We start from the raw sequence: 27,009 nt of genomic DNA, 5'->3' as shown, positions 1-27,009 counted from the left end.
TGCAGAGAAAATAATTTAAGATTAACATTTTTAATGATGGATGGATGTATGTTATGAAGAAAACATAAAAGGTAAGTAAAATTTGATAATTTGTGTGCTATATCAATTTTAAAAATGTTTTCATGTCGAGTAGTATGTAGTGAATTGTACTTAAGAATAATGCAAACAGGAGGGAATGATGAGTATTTTGAACAATTATTTCCTCAGAAGGAAGAAAAGAAAAAAGAAATAAAGGACCAAGGAAAAGATCTTTTAATTATATTTCCTCTTGTCCAGCCAGTTTGCTTGTTATAATGGCACGTTTTAGAATAGCCAAGTAAAACATATAACATGGCCTGAAAGTATATGTGTGTGTGTGTGTGTGTGTGTGTGTGTGCATGTGTGTGACAGCACTTTAGAGTCTCTTTTGAATGTTGAAAACTTTTGTATTATTTCTTTTTCTTTTTTTTTTTTTGAAATTTTATAAACATATATTTTTTTCCCCAGGGGTACAGGTCTGTGAATCGCCAGGTTTACACACTTCACTGCACTCACCATAGCACATACCCTCCCCAATGTCCATAATAACCCCAGCCCCCCGAACCCCCCTCCCCCCAGCAACCCTCAGTTTGTTTTGTGAGATTAAGAGTCACTTATGGTTTATCTCCCTCCCAATCCCATCTTGCTTCATTTAAAACTTTTGTATTATTTCTAAGTCAATATTTACCAGGACAAAATATATGTTCTCAATTAAATGAGTCCTACTGTATCTGGACATCTCATTTATAGCATCAAAAATTCCAAAATGTGATTTCCAACATTTGAACTATATACTTCCCACTGGTTCATGTGAGAGGAACCAGACAGTTTTAGCTCAGTAGTTTCTCTTAAGAAATACTACATATATTTTACTAAAATTTGTGCTTGCCATATCATCAGATCACTGTATAATAATGCAAAGAGACTAAAGAGAGGACATTAATAAAAGGTCGTTTGCATACAAAACTGTAAAATAGTTACTCCGAAAAGATTCTGTTTGGATTAGAACATTTGCATGGCCCCATCGAGTCTCATCAGTACATTCTTGAATTTCCCCCATCTTCCCTGCACCTCTGTTGGGTTGTACTGGGAGAGGGCCAATATCCGGCTGCCAGACAAACAGTGCTTTCCATGAACATCCCTCACAACCAGGGAACAGAAAGGAGAAAGCAGAAACATTCTATTTCTTTTAGTCCTAGGTCTGGATTTGATTAGGCCACTGCCTAATTTTTACTAGATCTCCCTTAACATAGGGGTAGCTTTGGGCATAAGAATTGATGAGTGCTGAATTTCATTAAATTCCCAGATACTTCAGAGCATTGCAAATCCTAAATAAATGAAATCCATAAAAAAGTATACTTTCGTTTTCAGAATTCTAATAAATGTATGTATACACACACACACACACACACACACACACACACACACACAGTACAACAATGGATAAAAATGGGTCCTGGGGGCGCCTGGGTGGCTCAGTGGGTTAAAGCCTCTGTCTTTGGCTCAGGTCATGATCCCAGGGTCCTGGGATCGAGCCCCACATTGGGCTCTCTGCTCAGCGGGGAGCCTGCTTCCCCCTCTCTCTGCCTGCCTCTCTGCTTACTTGTGATTTCTGTCTGTCAAATAAATAAATAAAAATCTTTAAAAAAATGGGTTCTGGCAATAAAGCTCTTGCATTAGTTATAAATATGTAGTTAGGATCCTATCTTAAAATACATTGAATATGTGCTCTGGGCCAAGATTTGCAGGGTTTGTTACCCATTATAGATCCATTAGATATTTCCAGAATAGGTCATTCACTCCGGTAAAAGTTTCTCTAGTGTCATTACTCCTTAATTCCTGAAGTGGAAATATTTATCCAATATAATTATCATTTTATAAGCTATTTAATGATGAGTTTTGTCAACCTAACTCAAAGAGAGAAGTGATGCTAAGTAGGTCCGTACTCCCCCTTGAAACATCACCCTGTAATCCTATCTCTACTAGTCAGGAGAAAGGCCTGGAGAGGTAACAAGGGATTGTAATTAATGAGATCCTTAGTTGCATATGACACGTCCTTGTGTGGTTTCCTTTTTCTTTCAAACCCCACAGAAGAGCTAAACTGAAAAGTAAAAAACAGAAAAGATTGTGTTGGTGGAAATGTCTGAATTAAGAGGCAGCACTAAACACAGTGCTAGACCAAATATCCAGAGATGGGGAAACAAATCCAGTTCTGAGGACTACCTATCCCAGTTCCCAGGGCTGTTCAGGTCCTTTAGTCATGGAGTACCTTGGTTTTCTGGTTTATAAAATGAGGTTAATATTTGCTGCTTTTTTGCCTCATGGAGACACACATATCCAGATAGATAGAACAATCAGTACTAGATCTAAAAGTACCCAAACAACAAGTTACACTTTATTGTTTACTATGACAAGCATTTAACCCATGTCATCTTGTTTAATCTTCGCCCAGCCCTAGGAGGTTGTTACAATTATTATCTTCACTTCAAGGAAAAGGAAAGTGAGTCTTAGATAGACTATGTAACTCGCCCAAGGTTGTGAACTTTAATAAGTTCAGACCAGACTTGAACCTTAAGGTATCTGACCCCAAAGTCAGTGAATGCCATTACCACCTGCATCTGTGAACCAAGAATGAACAAGCCATGTAAATGTGAAGTCTTATTATTCCTACTGCAATACCCTGGAAAATTATTTCAACTTCCCAGTGGATAAATAGATATATGAGAAAAACTATGTCCTTCCCAAGTCAAAACTTAAAAATTTTCCGAATTCATGACTTTTTTTTTCATGGGTTGGTAGAAACCAGAGTTAAATTAAATTAAATAAATTGAGAGTGTGTGTTTAAATGTTTAACATTTATTTAACTGAAAATAAATTTAAGGTTTAATTAAATATAATTAAATGGAAAATGTGACTGGCTCAGAATTGTCTACCATAGGGCATTGTTTTGTAGTGTTTGTAGATCATATCAATGCCTTCTGTGTTCACCCCTGAAGTGAAAAAAAGTAAGAAATGACAAAATGATCAACAAAGTTTGCCAAGGTGCGAGAGTAGGGAAATAAATAAACTTCTGCAGCAAATGATGAAGGTGGACCTGGGTTTCTGAAGCCAGACTTAGAAGAGAAGTTCTTTGGTACAGTAGTAAAGGATTGATGTTGGGGTTGTGATGGTGGAGGAAGAGAAACAGGTTATCCAAGCCCCGTTTGTGCTTAGGTGGTGGGAGGACACTACTTGAGGGCAGATAATATGCTGAGCTGTCTTGCTTTTGTAAGCTTTTAAATTGTGGAGCAATGGATAGAGGGACAGAAAGGGAGGACATTCTAGATTTGTTTAAGCCACGGTGGGTGGAAGGAAGGGACACTACACAGCTTAGAGCAGCACCAAAGAGAGGCTATGGGGCACAGAAGCCAGTTACCGTAAATTGAGCTCCAGCGATGTCGCGGAGATGTCATATGCATGGTCCCCTTCTGGCCCGCTCCCAGCCATGCCAGAGTTTAGCCAGGCAGACCGAGTTCTCCGTTTCTTTTTTTCCTGCTCCTTGCGTTTTCCAGGTTTGCCTTTCTTTTTCTTGCCAGGTGTCTTCAGTGGCTGCTCTTTGTATGTCTCCACCTTGTTGGTTTCCTGAGTTAGGTATCTGCCCTCATCATCAGACCCAAATCGGACAGGGTGGTTCTTTGTGTTGGGAGCAGGCTTGGAGTTCGGGGATACCTCCGAGGTAGCTCTGATTTCAGCTGTGTGGATTTCTGCGATCAGGTGGTGAAGGAAGAATCGTCGCCGTAAGTCTTGGATAGATTTCCCCTTGTCATGAAGGAGCTGATGTTCAGACACAGCTCTTTTGCTTTAAGAAAAAAAACAGTAGGAGAGGAAGAAAAGGAGAATATTTTAGTTGTTGGTATAGACCTCAAAGACAAGAGGAAGGGTCTTTGATTAAGCAAAGCATAAGCTGGAAGGGCAGCAAGCTTGTGGAGCAGGGAAAGAGCAGAGAGGGAAGGGACGTGTGGGCAGTTCAGAGTCTATAGCCCCAAATCCCATTTATGCGGCTCCCTAGGTCTGTGGCTTTGGTGAGAACATGCCCCTCTCCATTTAAAAGGCAGGGGTCAGATTCGGAGATTTCTGTGCTCTCTTCTCAACTTAAAACATTATGATTCTGTAATTCTCAGCAATGGACAGAAAAAAACGAGCTTTTTTTCATGTTTTTCAGACTTATGTTGGGAAAATAAATCCAGATGTCCTAGCCGTGAAATTAAAAGGAGGCTGAATTTACTTGAGTACTCACCCGAGTGCACAGCCACGTACACGCGCGCGCACACACACACACACACTAATCCCCTATTAAGAAAATAATAATACTGAATCTCCGAGAACAGCAAGCTTTAAGAGAAAAGGCAAACAGAAGCTGAAGATGAAGTGAGCAGTAGAGGCTGTCTAGGGAACTACCTAACAGACTGAATTTTAATACGAGGAGTAGAGTACAGGCTACCAAGAGCCTAGATTTGAAAGTCAAGTGTCAGAGAGAGAGTATGTGTATTTTTCTGAAAAGTAGTGGGTGGTCCCTTTAAAATGGGTTTCTTTGTGTTTAAATTGAGATCATCCTATTTTTCCGTGCATCAAGTAATTTTTTTTTAATTTAGAATTTTAGAGGGCATTATCCTTAGTATTAAATTGAGATATTCACTTTTCTACTTGTTCTCTTTGTCTTAAAAAATGTCTCTAGGAGCAAGTATGAAGTAGCTTTTCTGTTTAAACAACACTCTAATGAAGTGTAGTGGAAGAGAATGTAGTGCAAGAGAATCAACTGATTTCCCATCAATCCTTTTAGATGGCACCCTGACTCTTGTTTAAATGTCCATCCACATACGCTTGGATTATTCTCGTGTATATTATTAACCATATGCAGGGATCGCATACATGAATCAGTCATATCATGCCTGCTTCAGCTGTGCCTTACTTTACTCCAATTTCTGCCACTCTGTAACTCTTCAAAATGGTTCACTGTCAAGCATCTGAGGGTGTTTCACAGGGCTATCTCCCATGTTGTCTTACCTCTCTCACACAGTATCTGGGTCCCTTATTTGTTTATATTAGTACAACTTCTTTAACTCCTCAGAGAAATATGAAAATAAAAATAGCATTAACTTCATTTTATAGATAGGGAAGTTGAGGTTCAGAGAGATTCAATGACCTGCCTTTGTCCACAAAATGAAAACAGACAGAACCAGGGATCCAAAAATCAGGTCCTCTGATTCTGAGACCAAAGATTGCCTTTCAGTGACCTCAATCCTTTCTTCTGTGGAAGCAGAAGTGTATGCTGAGGAAACAAGAAGTGAAGGGCATAGAGTAAAAAGCTTGCAGTGGGAACCATGAAGGACAGTGGGCAAATGGATAGCAATTTATCGGTTTACTTGAAGATCAAGCTTACTTCTCCAACAAGGCCATTTTCATCCCGCCAAAAAAGGAACTAGGATTTCTAGAGTTTGGATTATCACTGGGGGAAATTGAGAGATTTCCTAGTCATATTGTGAATCAAAGTAGAATAAGACATGAAAATACAGGCATTATTTCTCTAGACCTTATACCCAGAATACCAGCTTCCCTTTAGTGTTTTAGTGTGTGGACTGACTTTAAGCCATGCAGCTTGTTCAAAAAAGACATGACTTAATGGAAAGGAATTTAACAGGAGCCTGGTTTAAATGAGGCATGAAGGAGTCTCTCTTCCTTTTTGAAGGTGCCACATGTGACTAGATTGAAATTCACTTACTTTATAGCAATAGTTAGTATTCTGGAAACTTTTAATAATATACAAATTTGAGGTTTTGGTACAAATATATTTATACTCTCTAATAACATTCTTGAAGAATAAGTGGGAATTAATCGCATATTTCATAAGTGTTGCAGTTTCATAAGATGTATCCTTTAGCAAAATGTCCCATTAAAGTTGTTCTTAACCAGTGATCATTTATAGGACCTGGGGCTTTTCTTTCTTTCTCAGTTCCTGGAAGATAACCACCCGATCTGTATTCCTCTCCAAATGTATAATACAGCCCATCCTAGCTTAACTCGAAGCCAAAACTTTTAATGGTTGGTCTGTTCTAATCAGGCCACCACTGCTTATGCCCCCTCTGGCTGGCATATATGCCTGTCATCTTGGCCAGCCTGTCAACTGTGAGTCACAGTGCCTTCTTAACCCAAGCACTGCACTTTCCCAGGATGGTTCTCATGAGAAAAGGAGGGGTCAGTCTATCCTTCTGTTTTATAAAAAGTTTACAAAGATGGCACAAGTCCGTTCAGTTTAAAATAGTGTCTCTCTTGTGAGGTACCAAGCTTCTTCCTGCCTTTAGGGGCAATTGTTAACATAATATTAGAAAACCCAGATTTTCTTAAGTGCTAAATCTCACAGATTTTCTTAAATGCTAAATCTCAAACACAAGGAACAGCTCAAAGACTTCTGCATTTAAAATATTTTGAAGAATGAATTTCTGATTGGGCAACTGCACTGGAAGATCAGGGATTTAATACTATCTTTATCGTCAACAAGGAGTAAGATCCCTGGAGCATTTTACTTATTTTCAAAACAAGACATGAACTGACACAAGGGTAAATAACTAGCATGTACAAACTAGATATACACAGGTGGGGAGCAATGAATCCAAAGTAAGGAGGCTTTCCATTTAGATAATTCTGAAATATTTATGTGATAAATATGGCCTCAATATTAGTCTATTAATCTATACATCTGCAAACATCCCCTAGCCCAGTGGTTTGCACGGCGTTTGTTACAATCCTAATATGGTATGTTTATGGTCTCCTTTGATTACTGTGAAAAAATTTTCAGAAATATGGGAGAAATGCTTAAGATAGGTAACTATAAATTCAGTCAAAACATAGCTCTTCTGCTCTAAAGAAAAATCACTCTCCAGGGAGTTTTCAGGGAAGAAGAGAAAATTGAAGGAGCTATCAAGGAACGCAGGGAGCAAAGGGAGTGATGGGACTGCCTCTTCCAGCACAGAAAGGAGCAGCAGGCTTGTGTTGAGGCTCAGCTATTTACGAAGGAGTCTGGGTTTGAGGAGAAAAGTTCTGTGGTACATGCACGAGTCAGGGTTCGGGTGTTAGAGTGAAGATGACTCACCACAAGTCCCTTCCAACCCAAATGACTCAGTCAAAAGTTATGCTTTTCATTAAATGGAACAGACCCAGTCTGGCTCCCAAGCAAATCAGCCAATTATGTTTTAGGTTCTGAATCTACTGGAATTCCCTCTTTAACTTAAACACAAAGGTTGCTACCTGCCGAAAGTCATATTCATTGGGACAAACATGTCTATAGGCCTCACTTTCCAACCTCCAATTTATTCATGCTCTAGCCCCATTAGCTAAAATCTTTTGGACTATCACAACTTATAACTGCCTCCTCTGCATGGCTTAGGAAGTGTTATTGTTGTAGTAGTCCCCCCACCACCCCTCAAAGTCAGTCCCTAGTTAGAAAAAATATCTAAAGCAATTTCTCTAATACTTGGTGTGAAAAGTAATTGGGGAGTAATATGATTTGATTATATGTTAACATTTCTTTCAAGAAATTAGGCTGATTTAGTGTAACAGTAGACTAATGTTTTGTCTAGCACGCAAAATTTACTGTTACTTGGCAGCAATGCAAAAATAATGACTTGTTTTTTTAAACTCCATTTGGCTGTAATAATTTGATGAAACATCTTCATCTACTGATGATTTCAGCCTTCAGGAAAAACCATGGCTGTAATATGATGATCTATTAGCCATTAACTATAAGAATGTTTTGTGGTAGTTTTATAACCATCTGCTGAGTGTGAGTGTTTAACTACAATATTATATTTCACCCACAAACAAAACTATAACAGAGTCGCTGGCTGTTAAATGGTTTCTGATGTGTATTTTGCAAGGTGCAACAAAGAAAGAGTTAAAAATAGCCTTACTTAGGACTATTAGGACTACTTAGCACTATTTTTATGTCATAACTGTGGATTTAATCATGGTCCATTTACTGTTTCTCAAAAGAGAAAACAGGTATTTCTCAAGCAACTGTAAAGAAAAATCTGGCTCTGTTTCAAGACAGTATTTCTTGGCCAGTATTTAAGCGTGCTTTTAAAAATTCACTCTTCATCTATATCTATATCTATATCTATATCTACATCTATATATGGACTTTAAATAATTTAACACAAGTCTTAAAAAGAGGAAAACGTCTGAAGACAATTTTCAGAAATACATCAGTAAAATGTTGATTTGAAGAATACAATGCAGCTTTATCTTCAGTACAATGTTCTACACAATTTGCCTTAGGAGATTCGTAATAGATTTTCATTTTGGTGCCAAGGTTCAGACATGTCTAAAGTAATTTCATTTAAGGATTTTCTGCTCTAATAATAATAGACCAAGGGCACATATAAAACAGTTGCCTTTTTTACACCCTCGGGAATTTACAAGGAAGCATCATGAACTCCATTGTAAATACTGGATATTGCTATTTTTATTGTTAGTGTAAAAGCCCCTTAATTCCTTCTCCAGAGGGAAACTCAGTTCTCAATCTTTATGGTTTTCCCATCCTGAACAGAGTCTGCAGCTTAAAGATCACCCAAAGATGGCATTACACACATTAAGGTACTTCTAGGTCCAACAGATTATTAAGATAGTGTTACTCAGCTGCTCTTCCAACTTGCAGTCATACAACATGGTAATATTTCTCTGGTGTGCTTGGATGTATGATTATGTTAAAGTCAAAATTATCCTTAAAAGAACCACCAAATGAGAATGCCAAAATACAAGTTTTCGGTCTACAATACAAACATTTGACTCCAGATTAAAGAACTGTTAGCAGTAAGTCCAAGAAAAAACAATTTTCCTCACCTAATATTCATTTTGGAGTCAGGCACTCTAGCGTTCCTGAACTGTATCAATACTAACGTTGGAGTTGTGCCATTGCAAAGTTGTTACTACTTTATTATATAATATGCTTTCATTATGTAATGTGGTTCATTTCATATGCTTAAAATTATGTCATTCATAATAAAGTTAGATGTAAGGCTTCTGCTTTTCACACACAAACTGCCACCCACATTCAGTCTGTAAATCAATCGCACACAGACCTGTGTCCCCTGGCTCCCACAGCTTCTGAGTTATCCGTCTCCTGTAATCCTCAGCGTTTCAAAACCTTCCCAGGTCCTGGAAGTATAACCTTTTCCTTTCACTACAGACAGATGATCTTTGTCCAGAGGAGATTCTGCGCTCCCTCTTACGGAAACTCATGGAAAATTTGTCTCTTGCCTGTCTCCCCTTGAGGTTCAACCAGTGCTCCCGCCGGGGTTGAAGGCACTGTCTCAGCCCCCGGCAGGTAGTCGGCTCTCCCTGCTTTTTAACTCGGGCAAGGAGCATCAGTGACCGCGGCGAGCCCTCGGCAGCGCCCCAGCCTGGCGGCCTCTCCCACTGGCCCTCCCAGCCCTCACCCGGCGCCCCGAGGAGGATGGGGCACTTACAGCCGGCGGCCGAGCTCCTCTACCGAGCGCCCGCAGGAGGGCACCGAGTAGCTCAGGAGGAACACCGCGACGCTCCACTGCTGAACCAGCCTCCGCAGCATCGTATCCTCTCGCTCTCGGGACCTGCAAGAGTGGAAAGGGGCCCGAAGTGTCAGTCCGGAATCTCCATCTCCCGGGACTACCACGCTCCCCGTTTTAGCTGGCTCTCACTTAGCCTCTTCGACACCAAGGGCATCTCCCAAGTTGCAAAGAAAAGAAAGAAAGAAAGAAAGAAAAAAACTTTCTCTGAAGCCTCTCAGCACTTACTTATTTAGGAATCAGCTACTGCAACTGTGCTTTTCCCAAAACCACACAGGCAAAAAGGGACCAAAAGGAAAACAAAACAAAACAAAAATCAGAGACGTTCCTCTGCAATGATAACCACAATGAAATGCTTTTATATATGCATCAATGATGAGCAGAGTGTTTACACGTCTTCCCTATCAATGTCTAATTAAATCTAGCCGGCAGTTCTCCCAGGTTCGTGGAGCAGAGCTAAGCCCTTCCTAAAAAGAGAAGAAAGTTTCCCTCCTCTGAAGTCAGCTTCTTTGCGAACTAGGCCGTCTTGTTCAGAGCCACTTGTAGAGACCCACATATATATACATAGCTGTCTGTCTACCTCCTCTGGTGGGCTGGTTGCTTCCGGAAAGTTGATTCCACACACCCTGAGAACAAGTTTCAAGTGCGTGTGTCGTCGATCAGGAGGGCCAGGTGGCAACGAGGGCGGGTTAATAGCGGCGCGGAGGGGAGGCGGCGGCCCGAGCGGCAGGGCAGCGGCGGCCCCGCTTCACGGGCGGGGAGGCATGCTGGCCCGGCGGCGCAGGTTGGAGGCGAGTTGAAAGCCTAGCAGAGGAATGTTCACACGCTCCCAGGCAAACCTGCCGGAGAAGTGAGCTAGTCGCAAAGAGGTGGCGCCCTTGGAACGCGCGCGGGGCGAGCAAGGGCGCGGGCGCGCGGGGGGCGGGGGCGGCGACGGGCGGCCCGAGCGGGCCCCGGGCGGCCCGAGCTAGCAGAGGGGAGCTCTGAGCTGGGAGTGTACTGCGAGCGGCTGAGTTCCCAGCGCCTCCTGTTCGGCGGCCCCCGGCGCTGCCCGGAGGCCCCAGAGCGCCGGTCGCGCGCGCCATCCCGGGGGCCGGGGGCGTGGGCGGATCTGCCAGTTCCCGCTGGGTCTGACCGGCCCCAGACTGCACGGCGGAGAAGCGCGCTGAGGTCCCCGAGGGCGTGCGGGCGACCCGAAACAGTCACCGCTCCCGGCGCGTCGCGCCAGCCGCGCCCCACTGGACGCGCGGCCGCCGAGGCCGCTGGGGGCGAATCGGCAAGGCGGAGGCCGAGGAGTAAGGGGCTGGAGAGCGTGGGCGCCCGGAATCCTCCGCGGGGAGGTCGCGGGAGGTTGGCCCTTGGCTTTAAGGAACCCTAAGGCCGCCCGGGAGCGTGGGGAGCGACACGGGAACCCTCCTCCATGGCCCTTTCCGGGGACCCGCTGAGTGGGGAGCATCGCCTAAGGCGGGGGTGGGGGGAGCGTTCGCTTAGAAGAGTAAAAAAGGTTCCAGACTTCAGGTCGAGATTGCATTTCTTGCTGTCTTAGAATAACTGAGGACATCTGGAGCTGGTCCAAGAAAACCCGCATACGTGATGGAGACCCTCTTTTTAATTGCCGAGGTGGACCGACACTCCTGGGGAGCGCACGCGGCCCCTTCGCCCACCGACTAGACTCTAACCCACCCTTTCCCGACAACCTACTCTCTCACCCCCACCCCACCCCATCCCCCGCCCAGTCCCCTGTTACATATTCTGGGATGACTCTATCCGTGTCGCTTCAGCCCGCAGATGAAGCGGAACTATCGCTGTACGCGGCTCTGCCTCGGAGAAGCGAAGGGAAAGCAGGGGGTTCTTCCCAAAAGTACTGGGCGGGGAAGAAGACTGCTCTGAATTACTGGGCAGTATCATCTAGGAAAGGATTGCAGCGGATGTGAACGCCCGCCTCACGGATTCCTCTATCTTTCTGAAATGAACGCGGGTAGTTGGGGACCATTCAAGGGATGTTTGTCTTCTAGACAGACAACCCCACCGGTACGTTTCAATGCGCTGTGTGATTTGAAGATGTGAGGTGATTTAGGGAGCCTGACCTTTTATCAAGTCTGGCTTCCTGTCTGATGCGCCGCGGATTTTACCGAGGGTGGGTGAAATAGCGCCCTCTCCCTCGCTGATCTTGGTTCCCTCTCCCCCTCGTTAAGTGCAGATAGCTAGCAGTTAATATTAGCTCTTTAGTTTGGGTGACAGTCACCCCTTCTCACAAGTTTCTTTCTCCCTCATTTGATTACTCTAAACTCCATACTTAAAAAACTTGGCTTCCTCCCACTGGAAAAAAAATCTGGGAATTTCCACAATTTCCCTCGTTCAAGAATTTCTAAATGTTAGATCTGTTTGCATGGCATGAAAAGACAAAGTATCAGCACTCAGAAATGTCAATCTTTGAACCTCTGACACTTTCTGATTTATAATAAATTCTTTCCAAGAAGAAGCCGGAGCCTTAAAGCAAGCGTTAGATCTGAAGGGGGGAAATCTGTAAACAAAACAAAACAAAGAAAGTAAATCACAAATGATCTATTTAACACTTGCAAGTTGTTTAATACTAAAATGATAATATTTGCTTCCACAATAAAAAGCCCAAAAGTACTTAGCCAAATTTCAAACTACTCAGGCTTTAAAAAGTCAACCCTCTCCCAATAAAAGTTTAAGACATAGTCAGGTTGAAAATATCAAATCACTTATGCTGTAAATAAATTCATTATTCTCTCAGAACATTATAAATTAGAGGCTGCCATCAATAGACTACTTTGATTTATGTTGCTTTTTCTACTAATGAAACAAAATGGACCCCCTCCCTTCCTTTTCCCCACACACTTTTCTGATGTTAATGGCAAAAAATCTATCCAATATTTTTAGAATTTCCTTTCCTCCACAAAAAGAGAAAATATGGACACAGGAAAAATAAATAGTCTTTATATACTTGGACTCCTGAAGCTTCCTAATAATGTATTACTTCACCTTTTCCTTGATTTACAGTCTTCTCTGCTCTTCTGGCCAAATGAAGGGAATCTTCTCAGCTGTCTCTTCCAGAAATAATTTTTGTTGATGTTCCTCAGAAAACTAAAATTAAGTCTTAAATGAATTAAAAACTTCCTAAGAAGGCTCTTCTGTTCTCACTAAAGGCAATTATTAGAAAGCAGTTATATGTGCTAAGCTGCCCTGTTTATTACCTTGAGTAGAAATTCTCCTCAATATATACTCAGGACCCTGACTTTTAGCCTTTGTGAAAAGGATATTTTCTGACATCATAATCTAGTTCCCAGTATAAGTGAATAACCTCCAGGATAATGCTGAGAACACACAAATGAGATGACTTCATACTAGCAGGGTTTCGGGTTTTTTTTGGGGGAGTGGTTGCTTAGGCATGGGGTGAGTGCCAATAGAGGCTGAATGCTTGCTTAGGCCTTGCTATCACTTAAATGCACCTTAGCAAATAGGAGGATCTAAAGGCCTGTCCTTAATCTGAAGTATTTCCATGTGAAGACAGGTTAGCATTGTGAGATCTACACCTACACGAATGCCTAACCCATGAGCAAGCTCCAAACTCCCATCTTCCGGTCCCCAATCGCAGCATTATATGCCAATTTTAAGAAGAGATTTTCTAAACTTTTAAGTACACTTTTACTCCTAAATTCATGTTAAAATAACCAATTGATGGATATCTCCAGGGATATTTCCTATTGCAATTAAGTAAAAAACCCTAACATTTATGTTTAGCTTTTTAATCTCTCTTTTTCCTCCTCAGCCCAAACAAGCAAGCAAACAAACATACAAACCAAAAAGGTACCTATAGCTCTTTAAACTATGCACCTGGGCTCAGAAATTCCCTTATAACCAATCAGCATCCCTTATCTTATTACCAATAACATTTGTCAGTCTGTAGCTCCAAGCTATTTTTCTAAAATCCTATGAAACCAAACAACTGAACTCATCCCTTCTCCTAACTTTTTCTTTGTTTACATAGAGAAGTTTGCAAAATTACCTCAAGTAAAATTATTTGATTCTATTAGAATGTGGTCTGAGACTTGAGAGGAGGCCATTGCCAGCTGATATCAAGGTAGCAAAAAAGAGGGTGTAATGCATTTAAATTCAAAGTAGGTTTAGGAAAGTGTGTATGATTATTATTAAATCTGTTCCTAGTTAGGTGATAAGACCCAAACAGAGGCTATCTTCTTCAGGAACAGGGCTGGCTGCTGACATCTGCAGGAACTGCCTCAGGGAGAAATGCCTAGACATGCAACTGGGCTGATGGGATTCTCTTATTGGAAAAGTGGCTTTCACTTGATCCTCACCCTTCCCTATGTTCTGGGCCATGTTCAGCTTTCCCCAAACATGACCAGAAAGTTCAGTAATGAAGCACTTTCCCCCCCAAGACCACAAGCCCATGTGAGCTGAGAAGGTCTTTAGGAAATGGAGGTCTCTAGGGGCCAGTTCTCCAAGGTCAAGTACTTGTGTACCTTCTAAAAGTATGACCTTCATAACACCTCTGAGGAGTCTTCTGACCAGGGATGGTGCTCCTGTGTGTGTGTGTGTGTGTGTGTGTGTGTGTGTGTGTTGGGCGAGGGGGTGAGATGGGAAGGTGGGGAAGGGGTGTTAGGAACTGGAGTGCTGATGTCCTGGACTGATGCCTGACAGATGCCCTTGGCTGGGCCGAGCTCTTGGCTCCTCAAAGTAGGCAACTCTGAACTTGTGCGAGACCACAGGGAGAGTCCCACCTGGCTCAGACGACAACCCCTCAACCCGCAACTGATCTCGGGTGGGGCGGTGCCACACAGCCTTCCTGGCCAGTTCCCAGCTCCTCTGTGAGTAGAAGAATCATGCTTTCTTAAAGTTTGAGTCCTGCTGTTTGCAAGGCGCTGCCGTCGGGAGTCACTTGGGACCTCCAAAACTGTTTACTTCCCTAACGCCATTCTCTACCCCTGCAAAACACGGCAGCTCTCAGTCTCTTCCCAACGCAGCACCCGAAGTAGGGTGCCCATCCCCTCTGGCATACAGACATCGGGCACCTCAGATGGGCGTTGTGTCTCTTTCGCTTTCAGCTTGTGGTGACGGTGTCTTCGGGTTCTGCCTGCTCTTCCTGGGACTCTTGTCAGAATTAAGGCCTCTGGAAAGCGAGCATGAAAGCTGTAAGCTCTCTCTCTGGGGTCTCCCGGCTCGGTGGTTGCGCGCGGGACTCAGCGAGGCGAGATGTGTGTCTCCCAGGGAAGCAGTCCCGGGCTTGGCTCCCGGGGATACTAGGCTTGCTGGAAAGTTCAGAGGCCTGAGAGCCCCCTTGGAAGTCTAGCTATGTTTCCTGGGTTTGGGGGTTTCCTTCCCTGAGAATTTGGATTCCGGATTGTCGCGCAGAATCCGTTTTGTCCCAAGCGGTAGAAATGAGGCCTTCGCGCCCCGCCCCATCCCGCTGGGTTTTCGTGTGGTTTCGCTCCCGGGTATACTTCAGAGTCGCGGGCCTAGCCCTCCAGCCCCTCGCAGGAGGGCCCCGCTCCTGGCTGCAGGCGAAGGGAAACTTCGGGAACAGTATGACCCGACGACAGGGTCCGAAGGCGCGAGCGAACTTCCTCCAAGCGGTGCTCACCCCTCCCTTCTCCCTCCCGGTCAATCTATGACTCAAACTTGACATAAGCCCCTGGCAGACGGTGACGATAAATTACCAGTGGGGGTGGGGGAAGAGAAGGGTGGGGGCAGATGTACCCCACCCTTCCACCACCACCCCCTCCTGGGCCCTGTCCCGGTCCAGGTCCGGGGCCCCATGCGGGTGTTCAGGGACGACTCCCTCTTCCCCCAGCCCTGGGAATAGCCCTCTGCCAGCCCGCCTCTCCCGTCCGTACAGCTCCAAGAGCCCCGGGGTCCGTCTGTTTTATTTCATTTAACACGATCCGCAAAGCCAAGGCGGGGTGAGGGGCCGCACCGGCGAGGAGAGGAAATGAAGGGACGTGGAACAAAGTTCTCTCTGCCAACTCTCACCATCTGATTCTTAGAATCCGGTGGTACCTTAAAGGACTGATGTGAGGGCAAGGAGGGTTATTCTCGAAGCCCGCTCTATCTATATTTAGCTGTTCAGTGGTTGCAGTTGGCGATCGCGGGATGTGTGTGTGTGGGGGGGGGGGTGTAGACGGTGGAACACATGGCATCTCTCCAGGGCATAAAAGTCAACCTCGCTGGTGGCTCCTGTGGAGTTTGTGAACAGCGCGGAGCTGGCTAGGGGAAGCCAGTGAGCTGTCCATGGTGGTTAAGAGTTCTTGACTTGCGTGTTCGGGCTGTCCTGGTGAGGCCCGGACCCTCCCCCCGCCGCGCGTCCTCCCGCCGCAAACCACCCCCTCCCCACCAGCCGGGGCCGCGACACCCTCCGGCCCGAGGCTGCGGGCGACAGAGCCGGTGCGCGCGGGGCACGAGGCTGGATGTGTTCGTTTGCACAACTCCGGGACGCGCTGTCGCAGAGGCAGATTTCCAGAGACAGAGGAAAACAAACTCTAGAGTCCAAATTGTGGGTTTCCTTTTAGTTCCTTCCGGAAGGTGTCTTCCCCCACCTCAGGCAATATTTAGCCTGATTTGAGAAACGTTGATCCATCGGGCAGCCTCCTTCCCTTCCCTGTTCTAAGGTTCTATTCTCAAAGGAACGAGCGCAATGGTCTTGTTGATGCTTCCCCTATCTGTTAAAAGCATCCAAGAGAATGCCGGAGAGTATACTTATGGGAATGTCCACAAAACCGCTTTATTGACTGGGGACACTGCTGCTGGAGATTGTCAGGTGTCTCAGGGCTTTTCTAGGCATGGTTGGGGCTCTTTGTAAAATATTACTGCTCAGAGGGGTGAGTTCTTTATTATTCACCAGAGCCCTGAACCGTGTGATTTCCATTTCTTAACAAAGGAGGAAACAAAGAAATTCCCATGTAATCTGCAATATTGTAGGTCCATTTTGCCCAGTTCTTGTGATATATTCTTATGAAGAACGGTTTATGAACTTAAGCTCTTGTATGTATTTAAGGCAAAAAAATGTTTTGCTTTCTTAACTGTCACCACATTTTACATTTTTGTCTTTAATTTCTCTTGGCAATTCCCCCCACTTACCTCTATTGGCCATCTCTCTCCAACTGAATAACAAATTCCCTTAAATACCTTGAAAATCTACAAAATATTATAAACAGTTATAGCTTTTATTTGAATTTTGTGTCTTTATTTATGAGGAGGGCATATCTAACATCCAGTACCTAACAGATATATATATTTACATATTTCTGTATAAATCAGAAGACATCATATTGAAACACATTGCTTGTTGCTTTTACCATTCTTTCTTATGGTGGTGCTGTACTTAAAAAAAAGAGATAGAGTGTATGTGTTTATAAACAACCTTGAGAATGCCTGATGTAAAATAGAAAGTGTGATGATTCAATAATTTTTCATAGCTTTTCTCTCAGTATCTGGATCTACAGAATTAAAATAGTGAAGAAAAATGGAATCTTTCTATAAGTTCTTCTAAACATTTTCCTGAGTCAGTAAAATTGATACAAAACCTTTACTTTCTCTTTCTTTGACTATTTATAAAAATAAATGAAATAAGACTTAAATGTGTACCCAGTTCCTTGAAAATTATGAAACTGTCATAATAATATTTTAGTATGATTATTTTGTAACTCAGAAGATTAGTTTTGTTCTATTAATTCTTTATAGTGAAGTTTCTCCTATATATCTCTTTCTCTCCTTTCATAGAAAGGAGAAAAAAATAAAATGATATAAATAAATTTCATTTTTTTTATCCCTTCTCTGCTCATAACTTGAGGTGCTTTTTCCTCCTACCTCCCCTCTCTTGGTGCCTTAGTATTTTCCTCTGTCCCATGGTGATACCAATTGAGAAGTCTCCTTTCAAAGTTTATCTAATTCCCCCCAGTTTCTTTATTTTTTAAAAAAATTAGTTTTCCCCAACTGCTCATTTATTAGATTTTTAAGATCTCATTCTTTAATCTGCTAAACTTGATACATTTTTTAGAGAGGGTTTTAATCGTCCTCACCAGCAGCTCTGTTAAAGCTGCTGGACTTTTTTTCCCCCCCTGCTTTCAACAGTTAAACATTCAATTGATATAATTGTCTATGAGCTAAAAAAGAAAAAAAAAAATCTATCAGTCTCTCCTTTGTGTGCTTACCTTCCCAATGTGCCCAACACTGTTATATGCCCAGAGCTGGTCTTCTGAAGATATCTGTGGAATTGAGTTGTAGCTCTTCCTACCTGCACTTTTGAGAAATGAAAGCATAGTTTTAATTATCTTAGATCTGTTTTTCAAAATTCATTTATGACGCACTTTGATCTGCTATCGGGAGCCTTTCATAAAGCATATTCTTTTTAAAATCATGGTGGATTGGGGGGCATCCTGTGTCTCATTCAGTCTCAAAAATTTCTGTGCTTAAGTTTCAAAAGCTTAGTGCTTGTATTTCATGATTTTCCTGAAGATATTTCCCCCTTCATGTCATTTGTGCTTCACTACCCAGAGAGTGTAAATGAGGGGGGAAGTGTGGACTTTTGATGTATCATAATATACTGAAGTCAATTACTATGTGAGAGTACTTATGTTAAGAAAACTGACCTTAGCAGAATTTTGTTGCACTTTGTTCCTTTAATTCTCATCCTGCTAAACTGTAATTATACATAAAACTGCCAAGGTATTTTTAATGGTTAAAAAAATAAGCCGCTTTTTGTGGAAAGGATTAAAAAAATTTTTTTGTCCTATAAACACAGGTCATATTCTTTGTAAAGCTGTTCTTAATAGGCAAAAATGTACATGTCTATAGCAGTTAAATTACTCCTCAAAAGACCTATGATGGCCTTAAATGGAGCAGGAACTCAAGTGTGGTTGATATGGTTCCAAAAACCCTCATTTTAAAAGAGTTTCATTGTCGAGGTGCACCAGGATGTTCTTTTAGTTCTATAATACACAGTCTGGGCATCATAGCCACATATTTCCCTCATCTCATTCCAACCCCGGTGTGGTAAAACCAAAGAGACACAGGATCAAGGAGAGTCTGAGGATTTTGCAGGGAAAGGGCTGTGTAAGTACAGTGAGTACAGATCTTTAAGATCTTCCCCAGACTTCTAAACAGTTGAGAAGGTAGCTTGTTTGCTAAGTAGTGCAAAGTGTCTCCAGGTCTATCGCTGGAGCTGCTGACATAATTAATGATTTCATTCAGAGCCTGAAAGAAGGTACTTGTATTCCCTCTGGCATGGGCAGGCCAAGTTCATGTCCAAACTCTAATACCTTGGGTTGATTTTAGCCAACAAGACTGTTGGTCCTCTTGTTGCACACCCAAAACTTGAAAGCCAAATATTATATTAGGCTATGATACTTCCCAGCCTTGAGGAGGTTGACACATCCTAAATATATAAACAGCCACTATTATTGAAAGACGAATTACATTCTGGTGAGAGATTCATTACTCCTAGGTCAAACTGGGAAAAACGAAAAACCATTGAATACCCCCAACAACCACCAAACACACAGCAAACTACTTTAAAAATCAATATTTTCCACTAAACTTTACATGCAAAAAAAAAATTTCTTGTCCCATTTTACACTATGAGGTTAATGGCAATCCTTGAAAATTAATTATGGTACTGAAAAGACTTTAATAACATTTCTGCTAAAAATAAATTGGAGGCAGAGCATTGCCCTGGATTCATGATTGCTTACATCTGGTTTCTATTTCTGTGATTTTCATTTGGTTCTCAGAGAGTTCATTCACAGTCATCACAAGTTTTGTTTCCTGTTCTCCAATGGGAGAACTTGTCTTGATGACCCATGTATTTTTCATCTGAATGCTGCACTTTTCTACATTAGGAGATGTAGAAAGGAAGAATGAAAAATACATCAGGTCTAATCCAAGCAAACCAAAACCTGAAAGCATCTTTCAGCACCCGACTTATCCAGAATCCAGTGGCAAATAACAATGAGGAAATCACTCCATTGCAGACCCTTGTTGAATGGGCTAGGGGAAAAAAAGAGAAAATGGAAGGAAGGAAGAGGAAGAGAAGATGGAAGGAATAGAAGGGAAGGGAAGAATGAAATAAAGAAGGAATTAAAGGAAGGGCTTCTTTATCAGTAAGAATCCCCATGCCCACCCCATCATTCTTCCCATTGCCCATATGACATGGGAAGGTATTTTTCTTTCTTACCATGTTAACTTTCAGACCTTTTTCAAAGAAGGGGATGAGCTATCCTGGCTGCTGGTTGAAAAATCTCTTAACTCCTTCACACACTTAGGGAGGGGCAGGATATTATAGGAGCCTTCATAGTTGCTGATCTGGACTTGTGTAGACCAGTTCAACTCTAGCTTAATTATAAGCTAGAGTAGCTAATATCTTTTTGCACCATCCAGAATATCTCAATTGTTCTCCTCTATGTAAGCAACATCTGCCCCTTTCTTGAGATGATTATGTAATTCCTACTCCAAAATCTCAGGAAACCTTCTCTTTTTACCATGCCATATGATTTTCCTAAATTTCTTTCTTGTTGATGTTCCAGAAATTTAGTCTCCAAAATATCTCAGATGTTATCTACATTCAATAATAATTACAAATATTATTGAGCTCCTATACTTAGGATGGCAAACACTTCATTTCATTTATAATAGATTTCTGTCCCAACTATGGTGGATAATTACTAGAACTAAGGCTTGAATTCAGTTTTGTCTGACACTACATTGCCTCTGGTATGATGTTGGCTCTGGCTGCTACATCTCATATCCACAAATCTGTTAGCGTTGATTTGGCTGATATGACTGGTTATATCAGCTTTTTTTTTTTTTAATGCTGATTGCCTGATCTTATTACCACGCTGTACAGATAGTCCAAGAATCAATTTTATCTGATGGTCTTATGTCAGCATTTAATGAGATTCTACTTTATGCTAAGTTCTACTCTTGGAAATTCATTTTTTTTTTTAAGATTTATTTATTTATTTGAGAGAGAGAGAAAGAGAATGTGTAAGCGGTGGGTGGGTGGGAGGGTGCTACGGGGAGAGGACCAGAAGGAGAGGGAGCAGGAGGAAGGAGACTCTGCACTGAGCCTGAGGTGGGGCTCAGGCTCCATCTCAGGATCCTGAGATCATGACCTGAGCTGAAATCAAGAGTCAGACCCTTAACTGACTGAGTCACGAAGGCACCCCTACTCTTGGAATTTTAAAGAAAGCCACATGCATTTGGATTATTGCCCTAATGCCAATGGAAATGCCTTGTCAAGATTTACTTTCAAAATCACACTTGGACCTGCCCCCTCTCAGTTTTTGATAAGGGATATAGTGTATTTTGGAAACACACTATATTTTTGACAAAGTCATGTGAAAAATATGTATGCATCTTTGGGGAAATTGCTATCAAATATACTTTCACTTAAGTTATTGATCACCCACTGTGTCTAAGCCCTGTATTTTAAAAAAGCCATACCTCAGAATTCTATTTCTTTCTTTATTGCTTAAGCTACATTCTTTTTACCTTTTTGTTATAAGTTACTTCCAACCTTGTTTGGAAGTAAGCAGATAAAAAAGGAAAATCTAGTATGAGTTTGAGATATAGTATCAGGGCTATTTTCAGAGAACATAAAGTGTTCATTTGTTCATTCAGACCTTCACAAATATTTCTTGAATATCTACTAGGCCAAACATTGTGGTAGGTTCTGGGGTTACACTAATGACATGGGACTTACAGTTTCTGTGGAACTCCGAATCTCTTAATTCTTATTTACTAAGTATTTGACTAATATTTTTATCATAAATCTTTAAATTCTGACATATTAAATATTTTACTCACATTATTTATTGTCTATCTCCTCCCACTGGAATAAATACAAACTCTGTAAAGGCCAACATTTTGTAAATTTTTTTTTATTTTTTAAAGATTTTATTTATTTGTTTGACAGAGAGAGAAACAGCGAGAGAGGGAACACAAGCAGGGGGAGTGAGAGAAGAAGAAGCAGGCATCCTGCGGAGCAGGGAGCCCCATGAGGGGCTCGATCCCAGGACGCTGGGATCCTGCCTTGAGCGGAAGGCAGATGCTTAAGACTGAGCCTCCCACCAGCCCCAGAGGCCAACATTTTTGTCTGTTTTTCTTGTACCTCCCAAGCCTAGAGCAGCACTTGGCATCTGTTTGGAAGTCAATAAAAAAAATTTTTTTTAAACATACATTCAATTTAGTTAATATGTAGTGTTGGTTTCAGGAATAGAATTTAGTGATTCATCACTGACATATAACACCCAGTGCTTATCACAACTAGTGCCCTCCTTAATATCCACCACCCTTTATCCTATCCCTGCCTCACACCTCCAGAAGTCAATAGATGTTTCAAAGGAGAGGATTAATGAACATTAAAAAGTAGTTTTCCTTGCAATATTCATTGTGGTACATTTGCATTTTTGCATTTTTTTAATAAAACAGATTTCTACTCTGAGTTGGCAATTTTCCTCATGAGTGTCACTCACTTATATCAATAAATTAAAAGATTATCAATAAATGAAAATAATGTCTGGTTAAACATAACAATGTCTTAATATATCCTATGTAATAATAAGTTAGAATTGCCCAGAAATTAATTATTTTTACCATCAAAGGCAGGTCCTATTTTCATTCCTGCATGTATTCATTTTACCTCCCAAACTACGATACAATTAGATTAGTCTCTTTAATCAGATGACATAGCCAGAATGGAGAATATTATTTTGCCACACCCCAGTAAGGATCCTTGCTAGTGGGAAAGGCTGGCTATTGTCCTTTAAGTGATTCCATCGTAGCTGAATCATTAATCAACCAAACTTTTATGTATGTTGATTTGTCTTTTTTTCCTACAGTAAAGAAATACACTTTACTGTCATGGCAGATGAGTTGGACAGAAGAGTATCATACCTGAGTCAGTGACCCACTCCTTTTCAATTGCCACTGCCACATTCAATTGTATAATAATGCCTATGAATGCATTTTTCAGTTATTTTTTGAAAGTATGTTTTCCCCTCAAGTGACCTGTTATAGCTGTGGTTTAAGTGTTACATTCCCCATACAATAGCTCTGAGCAATAGCTTTCTACTTCACCATGGAGTTATGAGCTTAATATATTTGCCATGTTGATTCAAAAGAATGCAGGATTATATTAAAAACCTAAAATAAATCTGATCTATAAAATCCTATCTCATATAAAAGTATATATTGCCTTTCATTGGAGTTTCAGATATCTGTGAATGCATGAAACCTTATTTTTTTCCAATCCTGACAAGAGAGGCTATTGCCTAGCATCATAGGTTAAGACCTAAAATGCAAGCAACATTACCTTGCCTGTCAAAAGCATATCATTAGATAGAACTTGAAAATCATAGTTGCTGTCCTGTTCAGTCAGCATAGATCTTGGCCTACAGTTCTTGGCAAGAATAGTGTTTGAATGGAACCTATCTCAAGCTCTAATGGATGCTTTTAGAAGAATAAAAGTTGGCAATATTTTTCTACAGAGAGCCAAGGGTCATGGAAACTCATTTTCCTATTATAAACTGGAGATAATAAAGCAACATGTACTTAAGTGTTAGTTTTAAAAGGTACATTAGACAATCCTCTGTTTTTTTTTTTTAAGGTTTTATTTACTTATTTGACAGACAGAGATCACAAGTAGGCAGAGAGGCAGGCAGAGAGAAAGAGGGGGAAGCAGGCTCCCTGCTGGCAGAGGGCTTGATGCAGGGCTTGATCCCAGGACCCTGGGATCATGACCTGAGCTGAAGGCAGAGGCTTTAACTCGCTGATCCACCCAGGCATCCCTAGACAATCCTATGTTTAACAAGGCATCATTCTCTTGATTTAAAGGATGGAACTCAAACACTGAGAGCATCAGTGAATGCATAAATAGTGACAAGTGGAGGGAAACTGAGTGCTCAGCCATTTCAATGGTAGAATATTCCCTGGTGTCACTTAGCCAGCCTTTAAGCATATTGTCCTTTCCAATTCTCCATGGGAATATCGCTCATTCATTAGGTACTCTCAAATGTCCCTTAAAGAAACATTATTGTGATCTTACATTAAACGAAAGAGAAATAGACAGGAAGGCAAAGCCATAGTCCCCACATAAAGGAAGGGGCACCTGAATTACAACCTGTTGACTTTTAATTTTTGGTACAATTGTTTAGACAATGAGGACTATAGTTTATCATGAATGTATATTGGCAATGTCAACAATGGAAAGAGTGAGTGAAAGACCTAGATTTTAGTCCTGTCTCTTCTTTTTAATCAGCTAGTTTTAGGGATTTTAAAAAGTCACAGAATCTCTCAGAGTTAAAATTTATTCACTGGTGGAATGGGGATAGTATTAGCACATACTTCACGGTGATGTCACAATGATCAAATGAAATAGTACATGTCAAGTTACTTTATAGGCTGTAAAGCCTAATTGAAATATTTAATTAAATGCATATGTTACATTTGGCCATCATTCTATATAGAAATACATAGATATTAACCGAAATTATTCACTCCTCAGGCATGCAGATGAGCATTTGATAGCACACTGGGACAATTAGACAATGAAAATGACCTTAAGATTGAGATTTTTTTGTTTGGCTTTTTACTCTATTGATATTTTCCTTCATTTGCTTGACAAATATCAGCACTGTGTGAATCAGTTCAGGGAATGCCATTCTCCCTGATTCGCAGTATGAATACCATACTGAATGTCTTTCAAATTAGGGGTAGCTAATTGATTTTAACAGGGGTTGGTCATTTTTAATAGCTGCTCTTACCTAAGCATCATTGTTTGGGTAGCTATTTCAGCTGTGGCTATGACAGTCCCTGAGGCATTCCATGAATCAGCAACGTTCAGTTTAGGGGAGAGACAGTTTGACCCTTTGGGTTACCATGGTATTTAAGGACTTCTCAGACATAACAACAAACTTCGAGTCTGGGGACAGAATAGAGAGATAAGAATTGCAAGTCAAAGAATAAGAACCAAAGGGCATGAATCCGTATATTTAGCAAATATCCTGTGCCACAAGGGAAGGGGAAAGAACCCGAATCTTTTAACTAGGGGAATTAAATAAGAGAAGAGATAGTAAGGAGAAAAAGGGAGAAATCTGAAATCACTTAGAGAATTTCATTTAAACATACTATGTGTGTGTGTATCTGTCTGAACATGTTGCAGTTCTGATATTCTCTCCTAGAGGATTTTCAACCCTCTAATTCTTTTTTTTTTTTTTTTAAACCCACTAATTCTTAAGAATGAGGAACTATCTGATGGGTAAAGCTGAAAGGAAATGGATTGGCAAGGTCTTATCAAAGTCTGAATTTCTGTAGGTAGTGCTTGTCTGATTTAGGGAATGCATTCCACCACCCACCCCCCCAACCTAAGCTTGTACCGTCCACTGTAAGGAGCATTAGAATTCCAGCTTGTAAGTCCCTGCTTCTGGGCAATACTTGTGGTTGGAGACACAGGGAGGAAAGTATACTAAAATCAAAGGATCTCTGGTGATGCACACACGTTGGATATGGACCACACCTAGCTTGGAGCCTTAATTAGCTGTCATAAAGGTTAATCCTGGAAAGAATGAATGAGATTAACAAGTCATCATTTCTTTATTAGATGGAGTTTCTATTATATAAGGCTAACTTCGTAGGATATGTAAATATGAAAAAGACACCATTTATTCCCTGGAGGGATTTACAGATTTTTGTGTTGTTGGGGGAGGATTAGGCCTATATAAAGCAATTAAGCTTTCCATTTTTACTCCTTTTCTATCAGAGGGATAATGTGAATAAAAATAATCCAATCCAATGCAGTGTCATTTTCCAGTAAGGAAGAAAGGACATTTAGAGGCCTGTACGTTTTTTGAGGTCACCAGACTTGTGATGGAACCGAAAGAACTCAATGTGCCAAAGCATACAAATACCTATTCCTAGAGAGCAGGGCCGAGCTCTGACATCAACAAGTATTTCATCAGTAGTGATTAGAGTGTACCATCTCTAGGAAAAATTTATAATTTAGAGGGATTATTTGTTTAGGAGATACCATTTGTTACCTAACTTCTTTTTTGTTTGGTTTGGTTTTGGTTTTGGTTTTTCATTAATTTTTTTTTTTTAAATTCCAGCATAGTTAACATACTAACATCTTTTTTTCACACATACTACCTCCTTTCTAATAGGACGCTGATTTTATTCAGGCATCTACTACTCTGTGTGACTTCATTCTTCATGGTGGGTAGGCCCCAGTCCTTACCTCAGCCCTGGGGGTAGATCCTGGCTGGTCCAAACCGATCATAGTGGTCCTAACCCTTTACCAGCGATTGGTTCAGGATAGGCTTGTGATCCAATTCTGTTCAATAAAGTCTTAAGTGGAGGAAAACTGAGAGATTCTGGGAAGTCTATTTGTTCCTAAGAGAAGCAGAGAGAGTCATCATTAACTTCTGTAAACACTGTTGTATCTGGATATGATGCCTAGATCTATGATAGCTATCTAGTTCTCAGTCTGAGGATGAAAATAACCTACAGAGGCAGACCTAAGAGGGTCTTAGAGAAGCAAAGTCAAGGTCACTATGTGACACCTGAAGACTGACCTGAGATTTTGATAGGAGAGATAATGTTATAAATATAAGACCATGTTGGGTTAAATTTTCTATTATTTGCAGCTGAGAAATTTCTAACAGATACAGTTACTTTGTTAGGGAACCAGTGTATTCATGATGCTTATTGGTGTTTGTGGTCCAGAAGAACCCACTTCTGAAGTGGGTTCTGAAGCCCATATTTTTAATCCAGGCACCATGAGAAGCCCATTTTTTATCCAGGCACCATGAGATTCAGCAGATGTGGATGTCAGTGCTCATCTAATTGAAGCCCAGGATACACCTTGAGATGGAGAACTCAGAAAGCAATTAAATGTCAGACTTACTCCTGTGAAAGTAGTAAGTTTTGCTGAAGGAGGAGTTGAAGTCAGTTGGTCTGGGAGACTTTTGGGGCATGACATACATGTAAATCTAAGTTATAAAACGTCCATCCTAGGGGTCCCTTGGGTGGCTCATTTGGTTAAGCTTCCAACTCTTGATTTTGGCTCAGGTCATGATCTCAGGGTGGTGAACTTGAGCCCAGTGTCAGGCTCCTCACTGCCTGTGGATCCTGCTTAAGATTCTCTCTCTCCTTCTCCCTCTGCCCACCCGCCTTCCACCCCCCGCCCCATGATGTGAACTCTCTCTCTCTCACTCTCTCTCAAATAAACAGATAGATAGATAAATAAATAAATGAATGAAGTGTCTTTCCTAGTGTGATACATTGAAAGTCCAAATTAGCTAAAATTATATCTTTTGTTCCTCCATTCTGAGACTGCTTATTATAATCCCTCAGTAAATTACTTTGAATATGTGTCATA

At 41.4% G+C, this 27,009-nt stretch overlaps 1 protein-coding gene across 4 annotated transcripts in view; it reads right to left on the bottom strand.

The window, feature by feature from the left end:
• PTHLH (parathyroid hormone like hormone) overlaps positions 1 to 27,009 on the bottom strand; it is a 66,463-nt gene that overhangs the window by 1,659 nt on the left and 37,795 nt on the right. The window contains exons 1-4 of one of the 4 annotated variants that reach the window (XM_032855175.1): positions 11,344 to 11,465; positions 10,177 to 10,435; positions 9,519 to 9,641; positions 3,434 to 3,856 (exon numbers count right to left, since the gene is read on the bottom strand). In XM_032855175.1, the coding sequence (XP_032711066.1) occupies positions 3,434 to 3,856; positions 9,519 to 9,619 (524 nt within the window). In that variant the 5' untranslated portion in view covers positions 9,620 to 9,641; positions 10,177 to 10,435; positions 11,344 to 11,465. Of the gene's footprint in view, positions 1 to 3,433; positions 3,857 to 9,518; positions 9,642 to 9,824; positions 10,142 to 10,176; positions 10,518 to 11,343; positions 11,466 to 17,788; positions 17,877 to 27,009 lie in introns of those variants that run through there. The other 3 variants (XM_032855177.1, XM_032855174.1, XM_032855176.1) reach the window with 3 other exon arrangements.

This window comes from Lontra canadensis, unplaced genomic scaffold (genome assembly GCF_010015895.1).
Source record: "Lontra canadensis isolate GAN:19392208 unplaced genomic scaffold, GSC_riverotter_1.0 scaffold9, whole genome shotgun sequence".
Classification (NCBI taxonomy): domain Eukaryota; kingdom Metazoa; phylum Chordata; class Mammalia; order Carnivora; family Mustelidae; genus Lontra; species Lontra canadensis.
Note: the sequence above shows the minus strand (reverse complement) of the source record. Positions and strands in the feature narration are given on the sequence as shown.